This window comes from Anopheles arabiensis, chromosome 3 (genome assembly GCF_016920715.1).
Source record: "Anopheles arabiensis isolate DONGOLA chromosome 3, AaraD3, whole genome shotgun sequence".
In the NCBI taxonomy this organism is placed as follows: Eukaryota; Metazoa; Arthropoda; class Insecta; order Diptera; family Culicidae; genus Anopheles; species Anopheles arabiensis.
In genome coordinates this window covers 61,677,797-61,696,205 of record NC_053518.1, presented here as the reverse complement: position 1 = coordinate 61,696,205, position 18,409 = coordinate 61,677,797, and the positions used below count along the sequence as shown (strand labels likewise).

Sequence of the window (18,409 nt, the reverse complement as noted above, 5' to 3'; positions counted from 1 at the left end):
CCCCTGTAGGTGGATATTCATTTAAACTATGAAAATGCTTCATTTTCGAGACGAAAAGAAAGGCGTATTGCAGTGCATCATGACAGGTCTATAAGACATCGAACAGCTGACAGAGCACCTATCGAACAGAGTCGTGTTTGTTTGCCTCGTTCGATTGGTCCCAGAGCGCCGCCTAATATTGCGTGTTGGAAACTGTTATAAGGTTCCAACAAACTGTCAGCTAAATCGATGTTTTGTGCAAAGTGGGTATAGGGACTAGGTGGGCTTATAGGTTTGGCGGGAAGGCCATATTGGACGAACGAATGACAGGAGGGGATTCGATTGTGATACGTAGTTTTTCACCCACACTACGACACATCATCCAAAATAGCCATAGGAATTCACACGCATACATCAACAAATGATCGAATCCCCTCCTGTCATTTCGTTTTCAGTTTTCTACAGTACGGCTGTCAATTTGTTCGGGATAAGCCCACCTGTATAATAAATCCACTTTGGTTTTGTGTATGGACCAATGTGGATTTAAAAATATCAGGTGCATTTTGACATTGCATTGACACTCTAGTGCATTTTGACAATTCGTCACTTGACGTAAGGTCCCCAGGATTCAAACTTTGTTTACATTTATTAAATTTGTTCATATAATTTATCAACCCCATTTTTTCGATAAAATATTCTTTACAAATTGTTGTGTGCGACAAAAGAGGTTGCCTACCCCTGGAAGCCGACAGGATGAGTGCCGATCGGGAGAGATAATCGGTGATCGGTCTTCTGCATGATGCAAGAGATCGATACACGAACTGGGGCTCTCTCCTACGGACCGCGATAAGGGTCAGACGTGCGTGCTACGCTTATTTAATTGTTAAAAAGTGAATTTCATGTGTGGCGTTTAAAATAAAGAGAATAAGTTATAAACAATACAACACAAATATATTTTGGACTTTGAGAGTTCTTATTAAACATAAGAACATGGAATAAAGTGTGTTATTTTGTTTTATTCCGTGAATTTATTCTATAATTTATTATGTTTTCGACATTTTTGGAGATAAAAATTAAGAAAACATTATTTTAATCAATTTTCACATTGATTCCTTATTATCTACGAGCCGCATGGACAATTTACGTGAGATTAGAACTCATACTCACATGATTTTAAATTTCGTGCTAAAAACAAATCATCAAATCTTTTGTTAATAAATATCATTTTTTCGATAAAATCAATAGACACACAAAAATGCACATAATAACAAAGAAATCTGTTTTATTTGCTAAGCTTTGTGTGCGGAAACCAATGTTTAACGGTTCAAAAATGACGTAAAGTCCCTCAACTATGGCAACCCCCCAAAGGCCCTTATCCACCACCTGATATTTTTAATCCACCTTGGTATGGACCAAGGAAAATGTATTTTGAAGGTAGATTTTTATCGCTTTTGCTGGGCGACATTGTGGGGGACATCTGTCACTCTCTACATACAAATTTCATTACCCCGCACCAGCCCTCCCCGATTTTTATACCGGAGCCCCCGGAAGAGAAATGTCAAGTCGAGAAATGTCATTTTTTTTTATTGATTTTTATAGAGACTTTGAGCCTAAATGTCATTTTGCTCTGAACAACTTCACCTTGACATTTATAACACCTTGACCCCGCATCAGCCCTCCCCGATTTTTATACCGGAGCCCCCGGAAGAGAAATGTCAAGTCGAGAAATGTCATTTTGCTCTGAACAACTTCACCTTGTCATTTATAACACCTTGGTATGGACATAGGCATAAAAAGGGAGAAAACCGCGCCAAATGGGATAATTGCGATAAAAACACCCAAGAGCGAAGATAACGGAGAATAGAGAAATAAACTAATTTTTGGTGCACCCTCAGTGCTTACCTATCAAATTCACTTTGTTCTCTTTTTTTTTTTTGGTTAGAGCGCCAGTTTCTAACATTCCAAAAAATTAGTTTGGAACACATCGACGCTTAAAACTAAATCGCGAAACGAAAAATATCGGTAGCCACCTAAGTACCGTTAGTGTTGAATCGCGCGAGTGATAAAAAGGAAAACGTTCACTAGGTCGAGTAGTGCAAACACCATTGATTTCATGCAGTATTTCCACGGAGTGGAACGGGAGAAAGCAAAGATTCCCGTAGCGAGTCGGACGGCAGGACGCAATAGTTCCTTCACAACGTCCTTTGGCTCGCTCGTAATGTGTGAAGCTGTAGCAGAATCTTCGCGTGAGGCGGGCACGAGCAGGTGCGTCACGGGCCGTGACGCGACACCAAGAATGCAGGTGTAGGACCACATCGCGACAAATTCGATCCATGACTCCAGGGCTGCAGTAATGACTACCGGCAACGAAGGTGAGACCTTTTCCAACTATCGGGACGTAGCGTATCGTGTCTATCGGGAATTGGTGCTTCAATTTACGCAAGCGGAAGCGTTGCGTCTGCAAAACGCTGAGACCCAGCGTAAGATCCGCGAATCACACAAAAGACAGCAACGAATAAAGCAACTAGAGCGTGAGTTAAATGATATCCGTGAGCTTGAAAAGGATGAGGATCGATGCCGGGCAACAGATCGTTCGGGCGCACCGTATCCTGATCAATTTGGCTACGGGCATCACGAGCCGCACGGGGACATGTTCCGGGGTCAAACCCCTTCCCCGCCGTGTATTGACCTCGACCGCAATGGTGATGCGAATCGGACGCACGTCAGTGGCGACACAACTACACACACATGCCCTGATAAACGTCATAACCGCGCAGTAATCCACAACACACACAATCTAAAACCGTTCACTAATACTACCAACGCGACATTGCACACAAACACTGTCTTAGGCTGGAAATAGACGAACCGAGATCGTCGCGGTACCGCGAAATTCGCGCCTTGTTTATAACAGTTGTAGAACAGTTGGGCTGTCAAATCTTCCGCGCCTCTAATCGCGATAATTTTTTCTTTTTCTGGCGGATTTGTGTGAAAACTCGTGTCGAGAAATGAGTTTTGTATTTTATTTTGCACAAACTTTGTGAAATAAATAATTTGATTCGCAAATTGATAGAAAATTATTTCTTCTTGGCACATTCAATCGTCACCAGATCTCGGATGGTTCCATACACGAACCGCGATTATCTGGCCTATCTGTCCGATTTTATAACATAATTGACAGCTCAAGTCATACGCGATTTTCGCGGTACCGCGATGATCTCGGTTCGTCTATTTCCAGCCTTAGAAGACACGTACATCGAGGCTCATCACCGTTTCTGGCTGCGTCCTGCGGGGTTGAAAGATGCTACAAGTGGCGGTGGGGCCACCTTTGAAAGACAGGAATTAATCGAGGAAAGCGAAGTTTTAGAACCATCGGAGTCAGGTGCTTACTTCGAACCCTGCGTTGCAATCGAGCTCGAGGAAGTCATGCCACGACTGAGCTTGAAACCAAGGCCTGAGGAGCTGCAGCTAGGAGAACGAAGCACTGGAGGGGGAGACATACTCGCGCGACGGCTCGAACCATGTCCCACGTTCGTCAAGGAACGGAATTTCTATCCCGGAATCCAGAGAGATTGGGAGGGTGGAGTCTTCTGTGTCGTCGAGAAGGGATCCGGTCTGGTCGATCGTGAGGGATCTTGCCACTAAATGTTGCCTGCTGCAGTGCAACATTGGACTACCTCATGGAAAAATGAACGGCTTGTGGCGGTATGTACGGCTGAAACAAAAACATAATTTAATTTCAGCAGCAGATAAAAGGACGTCAGGATACTCATGCCAAATCATCCGTGCGTATCGTGGTACCATCCGGTGCTGGGAAACGTTTATAGACAGCTCTGCGAGTATGTGTGTGAGGTCCGGTTGCAGAAGCTGTGAGCGATTGAACCATTGCGTACAGAGGAAAGGTGTGAGGTACAGAAGCGGGGAGCGCACGGTTCTACGTACTGCGCTGATAGCTAATTCGCTAGGTAAAGTGAGAGGCACCGTTACAAAAAGATTGTCCGCAGCGAACAAATTCATGTGTGTAGTATGCGATCCACTTATGTGTAGAAACAGTTTTGATCGGTTTAGGCACACAACAATATCGAGATGAATTGTAATCCGTCTTTTTTGTTCAGCTACACGAGTAAGCACGTTTATTTAGCGGAAGGTAAACAAACATTAGCTGACAGTCAGAATAGGAGTGTGACAACAGTTAACGTGGTCTAGTTCGGTGGTTAGAAAGAGAGCTAACTTTGTCGCACTGGAGGGGAGAATGTTGGAAACTGTTATAAGGTTCCAACAAACTGTCAGCTAAGGCGATGTTTTGTGTATGGACATAGGCATAAAAAGGGAGAAAACCGCGCCAAATGGGATCTTCTTCTTCTTCTCTGGCTCAACAACCGATGTCGGTCAAGGCCTGCCTGTACCCACTTGTGGGCTTGGCTTTCAGTGACTAATTGATTCCCCCCCATAGCAGGATAGTCAATCCTACGTATGGCGGCACGGTCTGTTTGGGGATTGAACCCATGACGGGCATGTTGTTAAGTCGTACGAGTTGACGACTGTACTACGAGACCACGGCATCATACCGCAATCTTGGCTTTGGCTAAGACAGATTCGGGAAGGGGTCCCGCGGTCTTGAGATAAAGTGTGAAACCCTGTATCTGTCAAATCTCATATAAAATTTTGACAGGCCTTCCGATAAAATCGCATCCGATGGAGCACAGACACGGTCCTTAAGGCTACTTGGGTTGTTAAGTCGTAGGGGAAAGCGGGGCAAAATGGGCAAGTGGGGCAAAATGGGCACCCTCTATTTGAACATTATTTGACTACAAAAATACTTTCGAATGCTCAAAATGTATTCATAGAGTGTTCTATGAACACCATGTAAGTATCATAACCCTTACATAATAAATAACCAAGAAAAATGCAAAATAAGGTTTAGTAGCATATTGATATAATTTTTGCCACTTCAAAAATAAGCTTAAATCATTGTCACAGGGATGTGTTGATGTTTTACATGATATGTTTTTAAAGTTATGATATTTCTTTACAATTTGTCTGAAGAAATCAAGGCGATTGAATGCGTATTTTTACTAATATAACAAAAAATACAAAAATGCTTCACGTGGGGCAAAATGGGCAGTTACGCTTGGGGCAAAATGGGCAGATGCTTTTGACATACGGCGCTTGGTGAGTGTTGAGAAAGCAACATGTGTGCAATGAACACATCATAGTAGTCTTTAGAAAATGTTTAATATCGTCAGTCTAGTTTAAAATACATTACATACAAGTTCATTGTTTAGTTTCTGCTCCTCTTTTATTCCACTGTGTTATAACTCCGCTCAACAGGTTATGGGCCCAGAAGTACTGTCGAACAAGTGTTAAGTTTGTGTTATATTGAAGTAATAACTTATCGAAAATTTTAATCTTGAAGAAACACTGAAAACTTAAATCTAGAAACATGTCTGAATCACACGTCACCATTGAAAAATTAAACGATCAAAATTACGCAATATGGAAATTCAAAATGGAACTTTTTGTTAGCAAGGGAAAAGGTGCTGACTGTCGTGAAAGATTCGAAACCAGCAAGTCCCGACGCTGCATGGATTGCGAATGATGAACGAGCTAGGGCACTGATCGGTCTGTCGTTGGACGACAGCCAACTCATCCATGTCATGCAAACGAGTTCATCGAAAGATATGTGGGATGCCCTAAAAGGCTATCATGAGCGTTCATCTTTGTCCAGCAAAATACACGTCATGCGAAAAATGTTTGCCACAAAAATGACTGAAGGTGAAGACATTTCTAACCATCTCAAAGAACTATGTTCTCTGCGACTTCTTTAATTGCGCTGGGAGAAGAAATGAAAGATCCATCCTTTGTCGCGTTAATGTTGTCCAGTTTGCCAAAATCCTTTGATGGTTTGGTCGTGGCTTTGGAAAGTAGACCTGATGAAGATCTTACGGTGGATTATGTAAAAGGCAAATTGTTGGATGAAGGAAGACGTCGAGCAGATGGTGCAGATGAAGATAAAGCGTTACTATCTGGAGGAAAGAACAACACGAAATTTTGGAAGGACAGGAAACTAACAACCAACAAGGAAAAACAGTGCCATTATTGCAAGAAGAATGGGCACATAAGAAAAGACTGTAGAAAATGGGCTGCAGACAAATGAAGTAAACTAGATAGTGAAAGCGTCAACGTTGCTAATGAAGACAATCGAGAGGAAGTATGTTTGTTCATTGGAGAAGGAAACGAAACTGGACCATGGTGTTTCGATTCTGGTGCAACTTCTCATATGACGAACGATACGTCTATTTTGAAATTAATAGATAAATCGAAGCAATCCTCGATTTCATTAGCGAACGGAGATTCCATCAAGTCAGCTGGTGTCGGAAGCTGCAAATTGTTTTCCATGCATAGAAACGGAAAACGCAAGAAAGTTTCCTTGGACAAGGTGTGTCATGTACCATCTTTGACGACAAACCTATTATCTGTAAGTAAAATTACCGATAATGGATTCGAAATGCTTTTCGATAGGTATGGATGTCGTGTCCTGAAAGGAAAACAAGTATTGCTGATTGGTGAACGTAAAGGTGGTCTGTATTATCTAAAACAGACTGAACAAGCCATGTTGGTAGATAAAAACCATGTAGCTTCCTGTATACACCTATGGCATCGTCGATTTGGCCATCGTGACATAGAAGCCATAATGAAGATTGCGCAGAACAATTTGGGAAGCGGCTTGAACATCAACCGATGTCATGTGAAATCCATTTGTGGATCATGCTGTGAAGGGAAGATGAGCCGTGATCCTTTCCCAAATTCTACATCTTCAAGGACATATGGTGTTGCCGAACTGATACATACGGACTTGGGAGGACCGTTTGAAGTATCAACAGCCCGAGGAAGCCGATATTTTATGACTATGGTTGATGATTTTAGTCGGTATACAATTATCTACCTGTTGCAAAACAAGTGTGAGACAGAAAACCGGATCAGAGAATATTGCACCATGATGAAAACACAGTTTGGACACTATCCGAAAGTCATCAGATCGGATGGTGGTGGTGAGTACAGGAGCAATTCTGTAAAGGAATTTTTTGTAGATCACGGCATCGTGCATCAACAAACTGCCCCATATTCTCCACAACAAAACGGCGTGGCTGAACGTAAGAACCGGTACCTCGTTGAAATGTTGAGATGCATGTTGGCAGAATCGAACATGGACAAGGTGTTCTGGGGTGAAGCGATCACTACTGCCAATTATTTACAAAATCGCTTGCCATCCTCCTTACTGGAATCGACACCTTACGAAATGTGGCACGGAAAGAATCCTTCGTATGAACATCTTCGAGTATTTGGTTCAGAAGCTTTCGTACACATTCCTAAAGAAAAACGGCGTAAGTTGGATAAAAAGGCTGAAAAGTTGGTGTTCGTCGGATACGCGGACAATCAGAAGGCCTATCGATTCGTAAACCTGGAGACGAAAACAATTACCATTAGTCGTGACGCAAAATTTTTAGAACAATGCGAGGTTGAGAAAATTGGAACAAAACCGAAACCAACGACATCAGGAGGAGTAGTGGTACTGCCACTTGGATCAACTCCTTCATTATGTCGCGCAGAAGTAACTACCACGAGAGAAAACATCGTTCAAATGGAGGCTTCTGCTGAATCCCCCTGCATTAGGGAATCGAACATGAACGATACTGTAGATGATCTTGATGTTACACCATACAACAGTGCATCTGATGGCGAACTATCAGATGAACCAGGGGCTATTGAAATGCATCAAAGTGTACGTAGGTCCACGCGAACCACAAAAGGCATCGCACCTGTTCGATTCAGGGAGGAAAGTTATATGGCGGGATCTTCTGAACCTAACGAAGAACCCAGAAATTTGAAAGAAGTTTTCGTCTGTGAAGCGCGCGAAAAATGGATATCGGCAATGGAAAATGAACTGAAATCACACGATGAAAATGGAACATGGGATGCATTGGTAGAGCTACCTGCTGGCAGAAAGGTTCTTGGTTGCCGCTGGATTTTTTAATTTAAAGAGAAATGCAGCTGGACAAGTAATCAAACACAAAGCTCGTCTAGTGGCGCAAGGCTATTCTCAGCAATTTGGTGAAGACTATGATCAAGTATTTGCTCCGGTCACAAGCCATACAACATTTCGTTTGATGCTCGCTATAGCTTCTAAAACACAGATGAAATTACGGCATTTAGATATTAAAACGGCCTATTTATATGGTGATCTAGATCAGGAGCTTTTTATGCGACAACCACCTGGATACGAGATAAAAGGCAAAGAGCATTTGGTTTGTCGATTGAAAAAGAGTATTTATGGTCTGAAACAATCAGCTCGATGTTGGAACCAGAAACTGCACGGTGTTCTGCTAGAGATTGGCTTCCAACAAAGTGCTGCTGATCAGTGTCTGTACATTAAAACTGAAGATGGAAAAAGAGTCTACATTTTAGTGTACGTGGATGATATGATAGTCGGTTGTGTGGACGAGACTCTCATTGATTCTGTGTATCATGCTTTAACCGAACATTTCGAAATGACGGACCTGGGACCAGTTAGTTACTTTCTGGGAATGGAGGTTAAATGTGAAAAAGGTAACTACAGCGTTAGCCTCGAAGGTTACATTGAAAAATTGATTCGTAAGTTCGGATTGAGCGAAGCAAAAACTGCGAAAACACCGATGGATGAAGGATTTTTGAAGCAGCAAGACTCAAGCTCTATTTTGAAAGACTCTACTCAATATAGAAGTCTAGTTGGTGCTCTTCTATACATATCGGTGTGTACGCGACCAGATATTGCTGTAAGTACGGGAATACTTGGTCGTAGTGTTAGTAATCCTACTGAATCATGCTGGGTTGCGGCTAAGCGTGTTGTAAGATATTTAAAAGCAACTAAATATTTTAAGCTCACTTTCAACAAAGCTGGTAGCGATTTGGTTGCTGACTGGGCAGGTGATACTATAACAAGAAAATCAACTACCGGATATGTGTTTTTCTATGCTAGTGGAGCTGTGTCATGGGCCAGTCGCAAACAAACTAGCATTGCATTATCGTCGATGGAAACAGAATATATTTCCTTAAGTGAAGCTACTCAAGAACAAATGTGGCTTACTCGATTGATGAAAGACCTAGGAGAACATATTGAAAACCCCGTTAAAATCTTTGAGTATAACCAGAGTTGCATTTCTTTCGCCAACTCTGATAGAACCAATCGTCGATCGAAACACATTGAAGCAAAAGAACACTTTGTCAAACAACAGTGTGAATCTAGAAAAATGATGATTGAATATTGTCCCACGGAAGAGATGGTTGCGGACATTCTAAGGCCGAAAATACACGGACCGGAATTTCGCGGCCGCGGAATTCCGCCTGCTGTCAAACCCATATACAAAGTGTCAACGGCAACTTTCCCGAACTGTCATATCCATACATTTTTCAGCAAGCGGAATTCCGCGGCCGCGAAATTCCGATCCGTGTATTTTCGGCCTAACGAAACCACTAGGAGCAACAAAACAAAGAAAATTTACGGAGATGTTAGGGCTTCATGGCACACGTTGAGGAGGAGTGTTGAGAAAGCAACATGTGTGCAATGAACACATCATAGTAGTCTTTAGAAAATGTTTAATATCGTCAGTCTAGTTTAAAATACATTACATACAAGTTCATTGTTTAGTTTCTGCTCCTCTTTTATTCCACTGTGTTATAACTCCGCTCAACAGTGAGGCTATGGTGTTTTATTTGTCAACTCAATAATGATAACAGGCACAGCTTCAAAAGATTCAGTTTTGTAGATTTAAACGTTTCAAAACTGTTTTAATTTTGATAACATATTTTTGGAAGAATTTGAAGGGCTCTCCTGACCAGCAAAACAAAAGATAGAACGAAAATACATTTCACGAAACGTGTGCAAAAGCATAGATCATTACCTAAGCGCAGTTGTTGTGGCCCATTTTGCCCCAGTGTTTTGACGTTTCACAGTTTGTTTACATATGCCCATTTTGCCCCGGGGTTATGCCCATTTTACCCCGCGTGTCAAAAAAAGCTTCTCGTTAAACATTAACTTTTATCTTACATTATTTTCATCTATTTAAGTTGTTTTCGTTCTATGTGGCAATTTTAATCCATAGATAAATGGTGGAGGCATACAATAATGAAAGAAAAATTGTGTTTTGTGGCATATTCAAAGGGATATTCAGTAAACTGCTTAACATGCCCATTTTGCCCCGCTTTCCCCTACGAGTTGACGACTGTACTACGAGAACGGCTCATAAAACAATACGCATTGGAATTTGCGAATGTTACATAGTAACACGCATAACGCAGTAACATTGCAAGACTCGATCAGAGTAAACATTGAGCGAATAAAGATGATTCCATTCTGAACTAAGGAATAAAGCAGTTGTGTTTTTCTCAAGATATATATCCCATCCTCGTCGCCAAATGATATGTCGCAGGGAATATATCTTGTGAAAAACACAACTGCTTTATTCCTTAGTGCACAACTCAAGCTTATCGGTGAATTCGAATGCGAGGTTATCCTAAATGCGATTACAGAGAAATGTGTTTGTTTTGTTACATCATCACCAGTCCTAAATGTTATAGGTATAGATTGGATCGATAGGTTTAATCTATGGGCAATTCCCTTCGATGTACTGTGTAAGAAAGTTTCATCAGCATGTCCAAAGGGTCGAATAGTACAGCTTCAATCGAAATATCCAACAGTTTTCGATGATTCGCTTGGACATTGCACAAAAACGAAGGTGAAACTGTTTCTGAAGCCCAATGTAAAACCAGTTTTCTGTCCAAAACGACCAGTACCATTCAATACTATCGCTCTTGTGGATGCGGATCTATCAAATATTCAAAACGTCATGCACGAATCATTGAAACAAGTGCCAGTATCATTTGCTGACATTCAAAAAGCAACAAGATTGGACGAAACACTGCAAGCTGTTTTGAAATTCATCCGGGAAGGCTGGCAGAACGAAGCGTCGTCAATCAAAAATCAAGACATTCGTTCGTATTACACACGAAAAGAATCGTTAACGCATGTAGATGGATGTATCTTGTTCCACAACAGAGTTGTTGTTCCAAACATTAGCCGGCATCGCGAATAAATGAACTCTTTTTAACAGTCGTTTAATGTTCATTTTGGTTTAACCGAGTTCATTTGTTGTTCATTCCTGTTAAAATAAACGACCGTCAAAACAGTTAACGACTGCTCGATATCGCATATAGGCAAACACGGGGAAAAAAATCGAGCAGTATAATTAAACGACTGTTAATTTGTATCGCATACGCTCTTGACAGTCGTTTGTTTAACGGCAGCATAGGACCAGTCGTTAAAAATAAGAAATGAACTCAATGCGTTCGCGATGCCAAATTCTAGCATTTTAAACGACTCTGGTTAATTTTTAACGACTGTTAATTTTAAACCAATTCTTTCGCGATACCAGCTATTTACAGGAAAAAGGTACTGCAACAATTCCATCGCGGTCATCCTGGAATGGTGCGAATGAAATCCATTTCTCGAAGTTTCGTTTTCTGGCCGGGAATGGATGTCGATATCGAAAACTTTGTCCGTCGTTGTACTTCATGTTGCACTGCTGGCAAAGCACCAATCAAAGAAATACCTCAATCTTGGCCTGTGCCGGAAAAGCCATGGTCACGTGTACACGTGGACTATGCCGGTCCTGTAGATGGCGTGTATTTTTTGGTTGTAGTTGATCCATACACAAAATGGCCAGAAGTATATGCAACCAAAACTACAACAGCAAAGACAACTATCAAGTTTTTAACGCAATCATTCGCAACGTTTGGTGTTCCAGAAACTATAGTCTCTGATAATGGTACGCAGTTCACCAGCTTTGAATTCCAAGCATTTTGCAAACAATTGGGTATTTGTCACATCCGTACTGCACCATGCCATCCGCAGTCAAACGGTTTGGCAGAACGTTTCGTGGACACACTAAAGCGTACATTGCGAAAAATTCGAGCAGGAGGAGAGACTTTAGATGAAGCATTGCAGACTTTTTTGCAAGTTTATCGAACCACACCTACACCAGAAAAGTCTCCAGCTGAATTGATGTTTCCGCGGCTTATTCGAACAATTCAGTCATTATTTTTACATCCTGTTTCACGGTCACGAAATGAAAAGCCAGAAGCTGGTAGAAAATTCTTCCTTCCTGGAGAAGCGGTTTATGCACAAGTCCATCGCAATAATTCCTGGGAGTGGAAATCGGCATCAATAGTCGAACGAGTCGGTAGAGTGAACTACAACGTAATGTAGGAAGACAACCAGCGAATTGTTAGCTCACATGCAAATCAACTGAAGAAGCGTCTACAGGAGGAAACATCGTGTGGAAATAGAAATTGTCACGACACTGGAAATTTGTTAACTATTTTCTTTGACGAATTTGGATTGGAAACTCCACAGGCAGTTGAAAACTCAATTGAAATGACTGAACAAGAACATTACTATTCAGCTGATGAAGAGTCCGCTGAAGAAATTGAAGGAGAAAATTGGCAAACATCACCGTCCGCAGTTACTACTGAAGCCTCTCTCCCGATGCCTGCATCTTCTGCTCAACCCGTGATAGCCGAGAGACCTGAAGAATTCGTAGGCTACCAGCCAGGTTTGAGCCGTATTGGCTGAATTAAGGGGTGTTGTATTGTTTAAAACTTATTCTCTTTATTTTAAACGCCACACATGCAATTCACTTTTTAACAATTAAATAAGCTTAGCACGCACGTCTGACTCTTATCGCGGTCCGTAGGAGAGAGCCCCAGTTCGTGTATCGATCTCTTGCATCATGCAGAAGACCGATCACCGATTATCTCTCCCGATCGGCACTCATCCTGTCGGCTTCCAGGGGTAGGCAACCTCTTTTGTCGCACACAACAAGGGGGGAGATGTTGCATAGTAACACGCATAACGCAGTAACATTGCAAGACTCGATCAGAGTACACATTGAGTGAATAAAGATGATTCCATTCTGAACTAAGGAATAAAGCAGTTGTGTTTTTCTCAAGTTATATTCCTGCGACATATCAGCGAAGAAAAAACAAAAAGGGGATTTAGCAGTTTCTTCTCTGTGTCAGTGTAGTAAGCGAATCATTATAGAGATGGCGCTAGTGTTTAACGTTTTTTCATTTGAAATAAGGAAACAAATTTTGAAGCTCATTTTGTTCTAAGTGTTACCGTCCAAATAGACATAGAGCAACAACGTCGCGCGCGACGAAAAATAGCTCAAAATTTCACTCGGTGTAGATCAAAGTAGCTCATGTGACTCAGTCAACCAACTTGTTTTTTATTTGAAAACACACAAAAATAGGTTAAAATGTGTTCAAATCTATTTTTTTGCGTTTGGCATTAGTCTGGCTTGTAAACAAAGTAAATAATTCAATTATTTCGGATGAAGCAAAAATGTCGCGCGAGATGAGTAGCTCTGTTTGCAAAATTGAGCTACTTTTTTCGCGCTCGAAGTCGTCGCGCGCTACGTTGTCGCTGTATGTCTATTTGGACGGTCACGTCGGTTTGTCGGTGTTTAGGGCGGTGGCAACGTTGATCGGATGCGATTTTATCAGACGAGATTTATATGGAATTTGACAGATAACGTCAGACGTGCGATTTCGTCGTCCGACGTTATCTGTCAAATCCCATATAAAAATTGACAGGCCATCCGATAAAATCGTATGCGAAAAAACGTTACCACTAGTGATGGGCGGGTCGACCCGAACCTATTGGGTCGGAGCCATCCGTAAGCGACCCGGAGTCGTTCGGGTCGACCCGAAAGGTACAAGTAGGTTCAGTGGGTGCAACGACTCCGGTAGGTGCGAGAAAGCATAAGCGACTCCGACCCGTTGGGGCAACGAGTTCGGGTCGGGTCGGGCCACGGTAGGTTCAGTTTGACCCGAGGGTGCAGTGAGTTCGGGTCAACCCGATAGATCAGTAGGTGCGAGAAAGCATAAGCGACTCCGACCCGTTGGTGCGGCGAGTTCGGGTCGGGTCGGATCAAGATAGGTTCAATATGACCCGACCCGACCCGTCTGATCTATCGGGTCGACCCGAACTCGCTGCACCCTCGGGTCAAACTGAACCTACACAGAAAACTTTTTTACTGAACTTCAGTAAAGTTTTACTGAAAGTTTTTAACTGAAGTTTCAGTAATCCTTTCAGTAAAAAGAATGTTTACTGAATCATTCAGTAATGTCCGGTGCTCACCAAAATGACAGCTCGTTTACTGAAATCCCAGTAAAGCCATTCTCATATTACTGATTTTTCAGTAGTTGGTAGCGATTAAAAAATGACGAAATATTTATTTTAAATTGAGTTTTTATTGATGCGCAGATATTGCCAGTCCCTCAGTTCATATTCATACATGTTTTGTGTTGTTTTATACAGTTTTTATACTGTATTTTGCCGCCGCATGTGTAGATGGTTCAGTAAGCGCTCACAGACACCACGCAATTTCAGCAAGCACAGTGGATTGTAGCAAACATTTTAGGCTGGAAATAGACGAACCGAGATCATCGCGGTACCGCGAAAATCGCGTTTGACTTGAGCTGTCAATTCTGTTATAAAATCTGACAGATAGCCGAGATAATCGCGGTTCGTGTATGGAACCATCCGAGGTCTGGTGACGATTGAATGTGCCAAGAAGAAATAATTTTCTATCAATTTGCGAATCAAATGATTTATTTCACATAGTTTGTGCAAAATAACATACAAAACTCATTTCTCAACACGAGTTTTCACACAAATCCGCCAGAAAAAGTAAAAATAATCGGTTCGCGCTACCGCGAAAATCTCAGCAATACCGAAGTTGGGTATCTCTGCGAAACAGCAGGCGCGATTGGAGGCGCGGAAGTTTTGACAGCTCTACTGTTCTACAACTGTTATAAACAAGGCGCGAATTTCACGGTACCGCGACGATCTCGGTTCGTCTATTTCCACCCTTACACACCAACACGGCTGCCAATTGTTTTAAATTAATCCCGTAAACCGAAATATCACCTGAATTTTCACCAGGGTGCCTGTAAGCGCCTACAAAATCGAAATCTTGCACATCACGAGCAAGTAGGTACCGCATTGTTTTGTTTTGATGTTCTGACTGACAGGTCGATTTGACAGAATGAATTGCAGCATTTTCAGTAATTTGTTTTACTGATATCCAGTGAAACGACTTATTTGACACTTATTTTACTGATTTTCAGTAAAATGCGTATTACTGAAACGAATTCAGTAAATTATTTTGCTGAAAGTCAGTAAAAACATGACATTCATGCTGAAAATCAGTAAAATATTCTATTACTGAACCGTTTCAGTAAAAAACTTTACTGAAGCAGAATGAGAAAATTTGCTGTGTACTGTGGCCCGACCCGACCCGAACTCGCCGCACCAACGGGTCGGAGTCGCTTATGCTTTCTCGCACCTACTGATCTATCGGGTCGACCCGAACTCGCCGCACCCTCGGGTCAAACTGAACCTACTGTGGCCCGACCCGACCCGAATTCGCCGCATCAACGGGTCGGAGTCGCTTATGCTTTCTCGCATCTACTGATCTTTCGGGTCGACCCGAACTCATTGCACCCGCGGGTCGGATTTGATTCCGACTCCGACCTAGCGCACCCGCTGCACCCACGGGTCGGAATCGATTCCGACTGGCTTGCACCCGACTCCGGGTCGGGTCGTGAAATGAATCGCATGACCCAACACTAGTTGCCACCGCCCTTACGGCGGTGGAAACGCTTTTTCGCATGCGATTTTATCGGACAGGGCGTCAGGATTTGACAGATAACGTCGGACGACGAAATCGCACGTCCGACGTTATCTGTCAAATCCCATACAAATCTCGTCTGATAAAATCGCATCCGATGAGCGTTGCCACCGCCCTTACCTACCGAAAAATACCGATAAAATTTTGAGTCGCCTACCGAAAACCGCCAAAATAATCTGGCCACACTGTTCGGCTATCGCGTTTATAGCATAGTTAACGAGTCCACTCAAGGTGGAATGTATAATGAGGTGTAGTTATAGCGCTTTTGGCGATCCCCCCCCTGGGCTCCGATTTTGACAGATGGTTTTCCGCTTGTATATGTATTGATGGATTGTTTACGTTTTGCATGGTCAATATTTGGTGGAGATCAATTTGGGTGAATATTTTAGTTTATTAAAACACAGTCCGTGATTTAAAATGGAAATTTTCCTTCGAGAACTTGAAGCGTTCGCCAAAAGCGGAAAACTAACTGTCAGTTTTCTTCGTCGATTCTTCTTCCACCTAGCTGTCAAAACGGGCTTATAACTTGACCTGATATCTTTACGGTCCTTGTGTCCACTTCTGTGCAATCAAGGTGTCTTTATTAAGGAGGTGAATTGTTAGCGCGTTTTCCGGGCGCCATCATTGAGTATTGTTATGTCAAATCGCATACAATTTTCTATACCCCCCTCCAGCCCTCCCCGATTTTTTATATCGGAGCCAAGGTGGAATGTATAATGAGGTGTAGTTATAGCGCTTTTGGCGATCCCCCCCCTGGGCTCCGATTTTGACAGATGGTTTTCCGCTTGTATATGTATTGATGGATTGTTTACGTTTTGCATGGTCAATATTTGGTGGAGATCAATTTGGGTGAATATTTTAGTTTATTAAAACACAGTCCGTGATTTAAAATGGAAATTTTCCTTCGAGAACTTGAAGCGTTCGCCAAAAGCGGAAAACTAACTGTCAGTTTTCTTCGTCGATTCTTCTTCCACCTAGCTGTCAAAACGGGCTTATAACTTGACCTGATATCTTTACGGTCCTTGATCGGAGCCCCCAGCAAGGTGTCTTTATTAAGGAGGTGAATTGTTAGCGCGTTTTCCGGGCGCCATCATTGAGTATTGTTATGTCAAATCGCATACAATTTTCTATACCCCCCTCCAGCCCTCCCTGATTTTAATACCGGAGCCCCCAGTATTGTTATGTCAAGTCGTGAAATGTCAATTTGCTCTGAAGCACTTCACCTCCTAATATCCATACACCTTGGCCCCCAGTATTGTTATGTCAAGTCGTGAAATGTCAATTTGCTCTGAAGCACTTCACCTCCTAATATCCATACACCTTGTGTGCACTGTCGTATTTGTCAAAAATACGATTAAAAAAAACTCTTTCCGTCAAATCTTCATTGCGCACACGTCGTGTCCGATCGCTCTGTTCCGAGATTTTTTAAGGAAATTTGCTCAAAATGGCATTCGGAGATATTAAGACCGCTAATGGACTGAAGGAATTGGACAAATTCCTGGCTGATCACAGCTATGTCGAAGGGTAAGCTAGTTAAAATATGGTTTCAAATTTTTGAGGTTAGCACACGGACTGCTTGCTGGAATGGTGACACGCCACCTGTTTTCCCTTCCCTCCAGATACGCTCCATCGAAGGCTGATCTGTCCGTGTTCGATGCCCTGGGCAAAGCTCCCGCCGCTACCCATGTGCACGCGCTGCGATGGTACAACCACATCGCATCGTTCAACGCTAAGGAGCGCTCGGAATGGGGCGGTCAGGCCCTGCCACAGGTAGCCGGCGGCAAGCCGACTGTCGCCGCCGCACCAGCCGGCGGAGACGATGATGATGATGTGGATCTGTTCGGATCGGAGGATGAGGAAGAGAGCGCCGAGGCGGCCAAACTGAAGGAAGAGCGCCTGGCGGCATACAATGCAAAGAAGTCGAAGAAACCTGCGCTCATCGCCAAGAGCTCCATCATTTTGGACGTCAAACCGTGGGATGACGAAACCGACATGAAGGAAATGGAGAAGAACGTACGCAGCATCGAGATGGACGGACTGTTGTGGGGAGCGGCCAAGCTCGTACCGGTCGGCTATGGCATCCAGAAGCTGCAGATCTGCTGCGTTATCGAGGACGACAAGGTTTCGGTCGATCTGCTGACGGAGACGATTCAGGAGTTCGAGGATTACGTACAGTCTGTGGACATTGCCGCATTCAACAAGATCTAAATGTGTGTGTGTGCGTTTTTTGGCTTCTGTTTTAAGTTTCTACCAACTACTCTTCACAGTGCGACAAGAATGGAATAAATGAACCCATTTTACTACTCAGATTTCTTGGCATATTAGATACGAACAGCCGAAAGATACACCATTTCAGAAATCGGAGTGACCGGTGTGCATAAAAATCTATTCTTTAAACAAAAAAACGTACTTCACATCCCATATTTCGATGCAGATGCCTCTCAAAATAATACTTTATATGCAAACAGAAAACGTCATGTTGACCAGTTCAATAATTGATAATTATAACTGCTACGTTTAAATTTATGTTTAAAATGCTGCTAAAACTAACACAACAATTGAATAATTGAGATAAAAATGTCAATACCGAACCCACTGCTCATTTTCAGGCTATCCTTTTCGAATTGTGTTCTCTTAGT

At 42.6% G+C, this 18,409-nt stretch overlaps 2 protein-coding genes across 2 annotated transcripts; both read left to right on the top strand.

Annotated features, from left to right (window-relative positions):
- The first annotated feature begins 2,332 nt into the window (after positions 1-2,332).
- Positions 2,333-3,466, top strand: LOC120901103. Its single transcript, XM_040308811.1, has 2 exons — positions 2,333-2,815; positions 3,218-3,466. The coding sequence occupies exons 1-2, from the start codon at positions 2,333-2,335 to the stop codon at positions 3,221-3,223; spliced, it is 489 nt and encodes a 162-aa protein (XP_040164745.1). The 3' UTR covers positions 3,224-3,466.
- A 13,661-nt stretch (positions 3,467-17,127) lies between these two features.
- LOC120903574 (probable elongation factor 1-beta) lies at positions 17,128-18,079 on the top strand. Its single transcript, XM_040313092.1, has 2 exons — positions 17,128-17,294; positions 17,390-18,079. The coding sequence occupies exons 1-2, from the start codon at positions 17,215-17,217 to the stop codon at positions 17,976-17,978; spliced, it is 669 nt and encodes a 222-aa protein (XP_040169026.1). The 5' UTR covers positions 17,128-17,214; the 3' UTR covers positions 17,979-18,079.
- Positions 18,080-18,409: the final 330 nt, after the last annotated feature.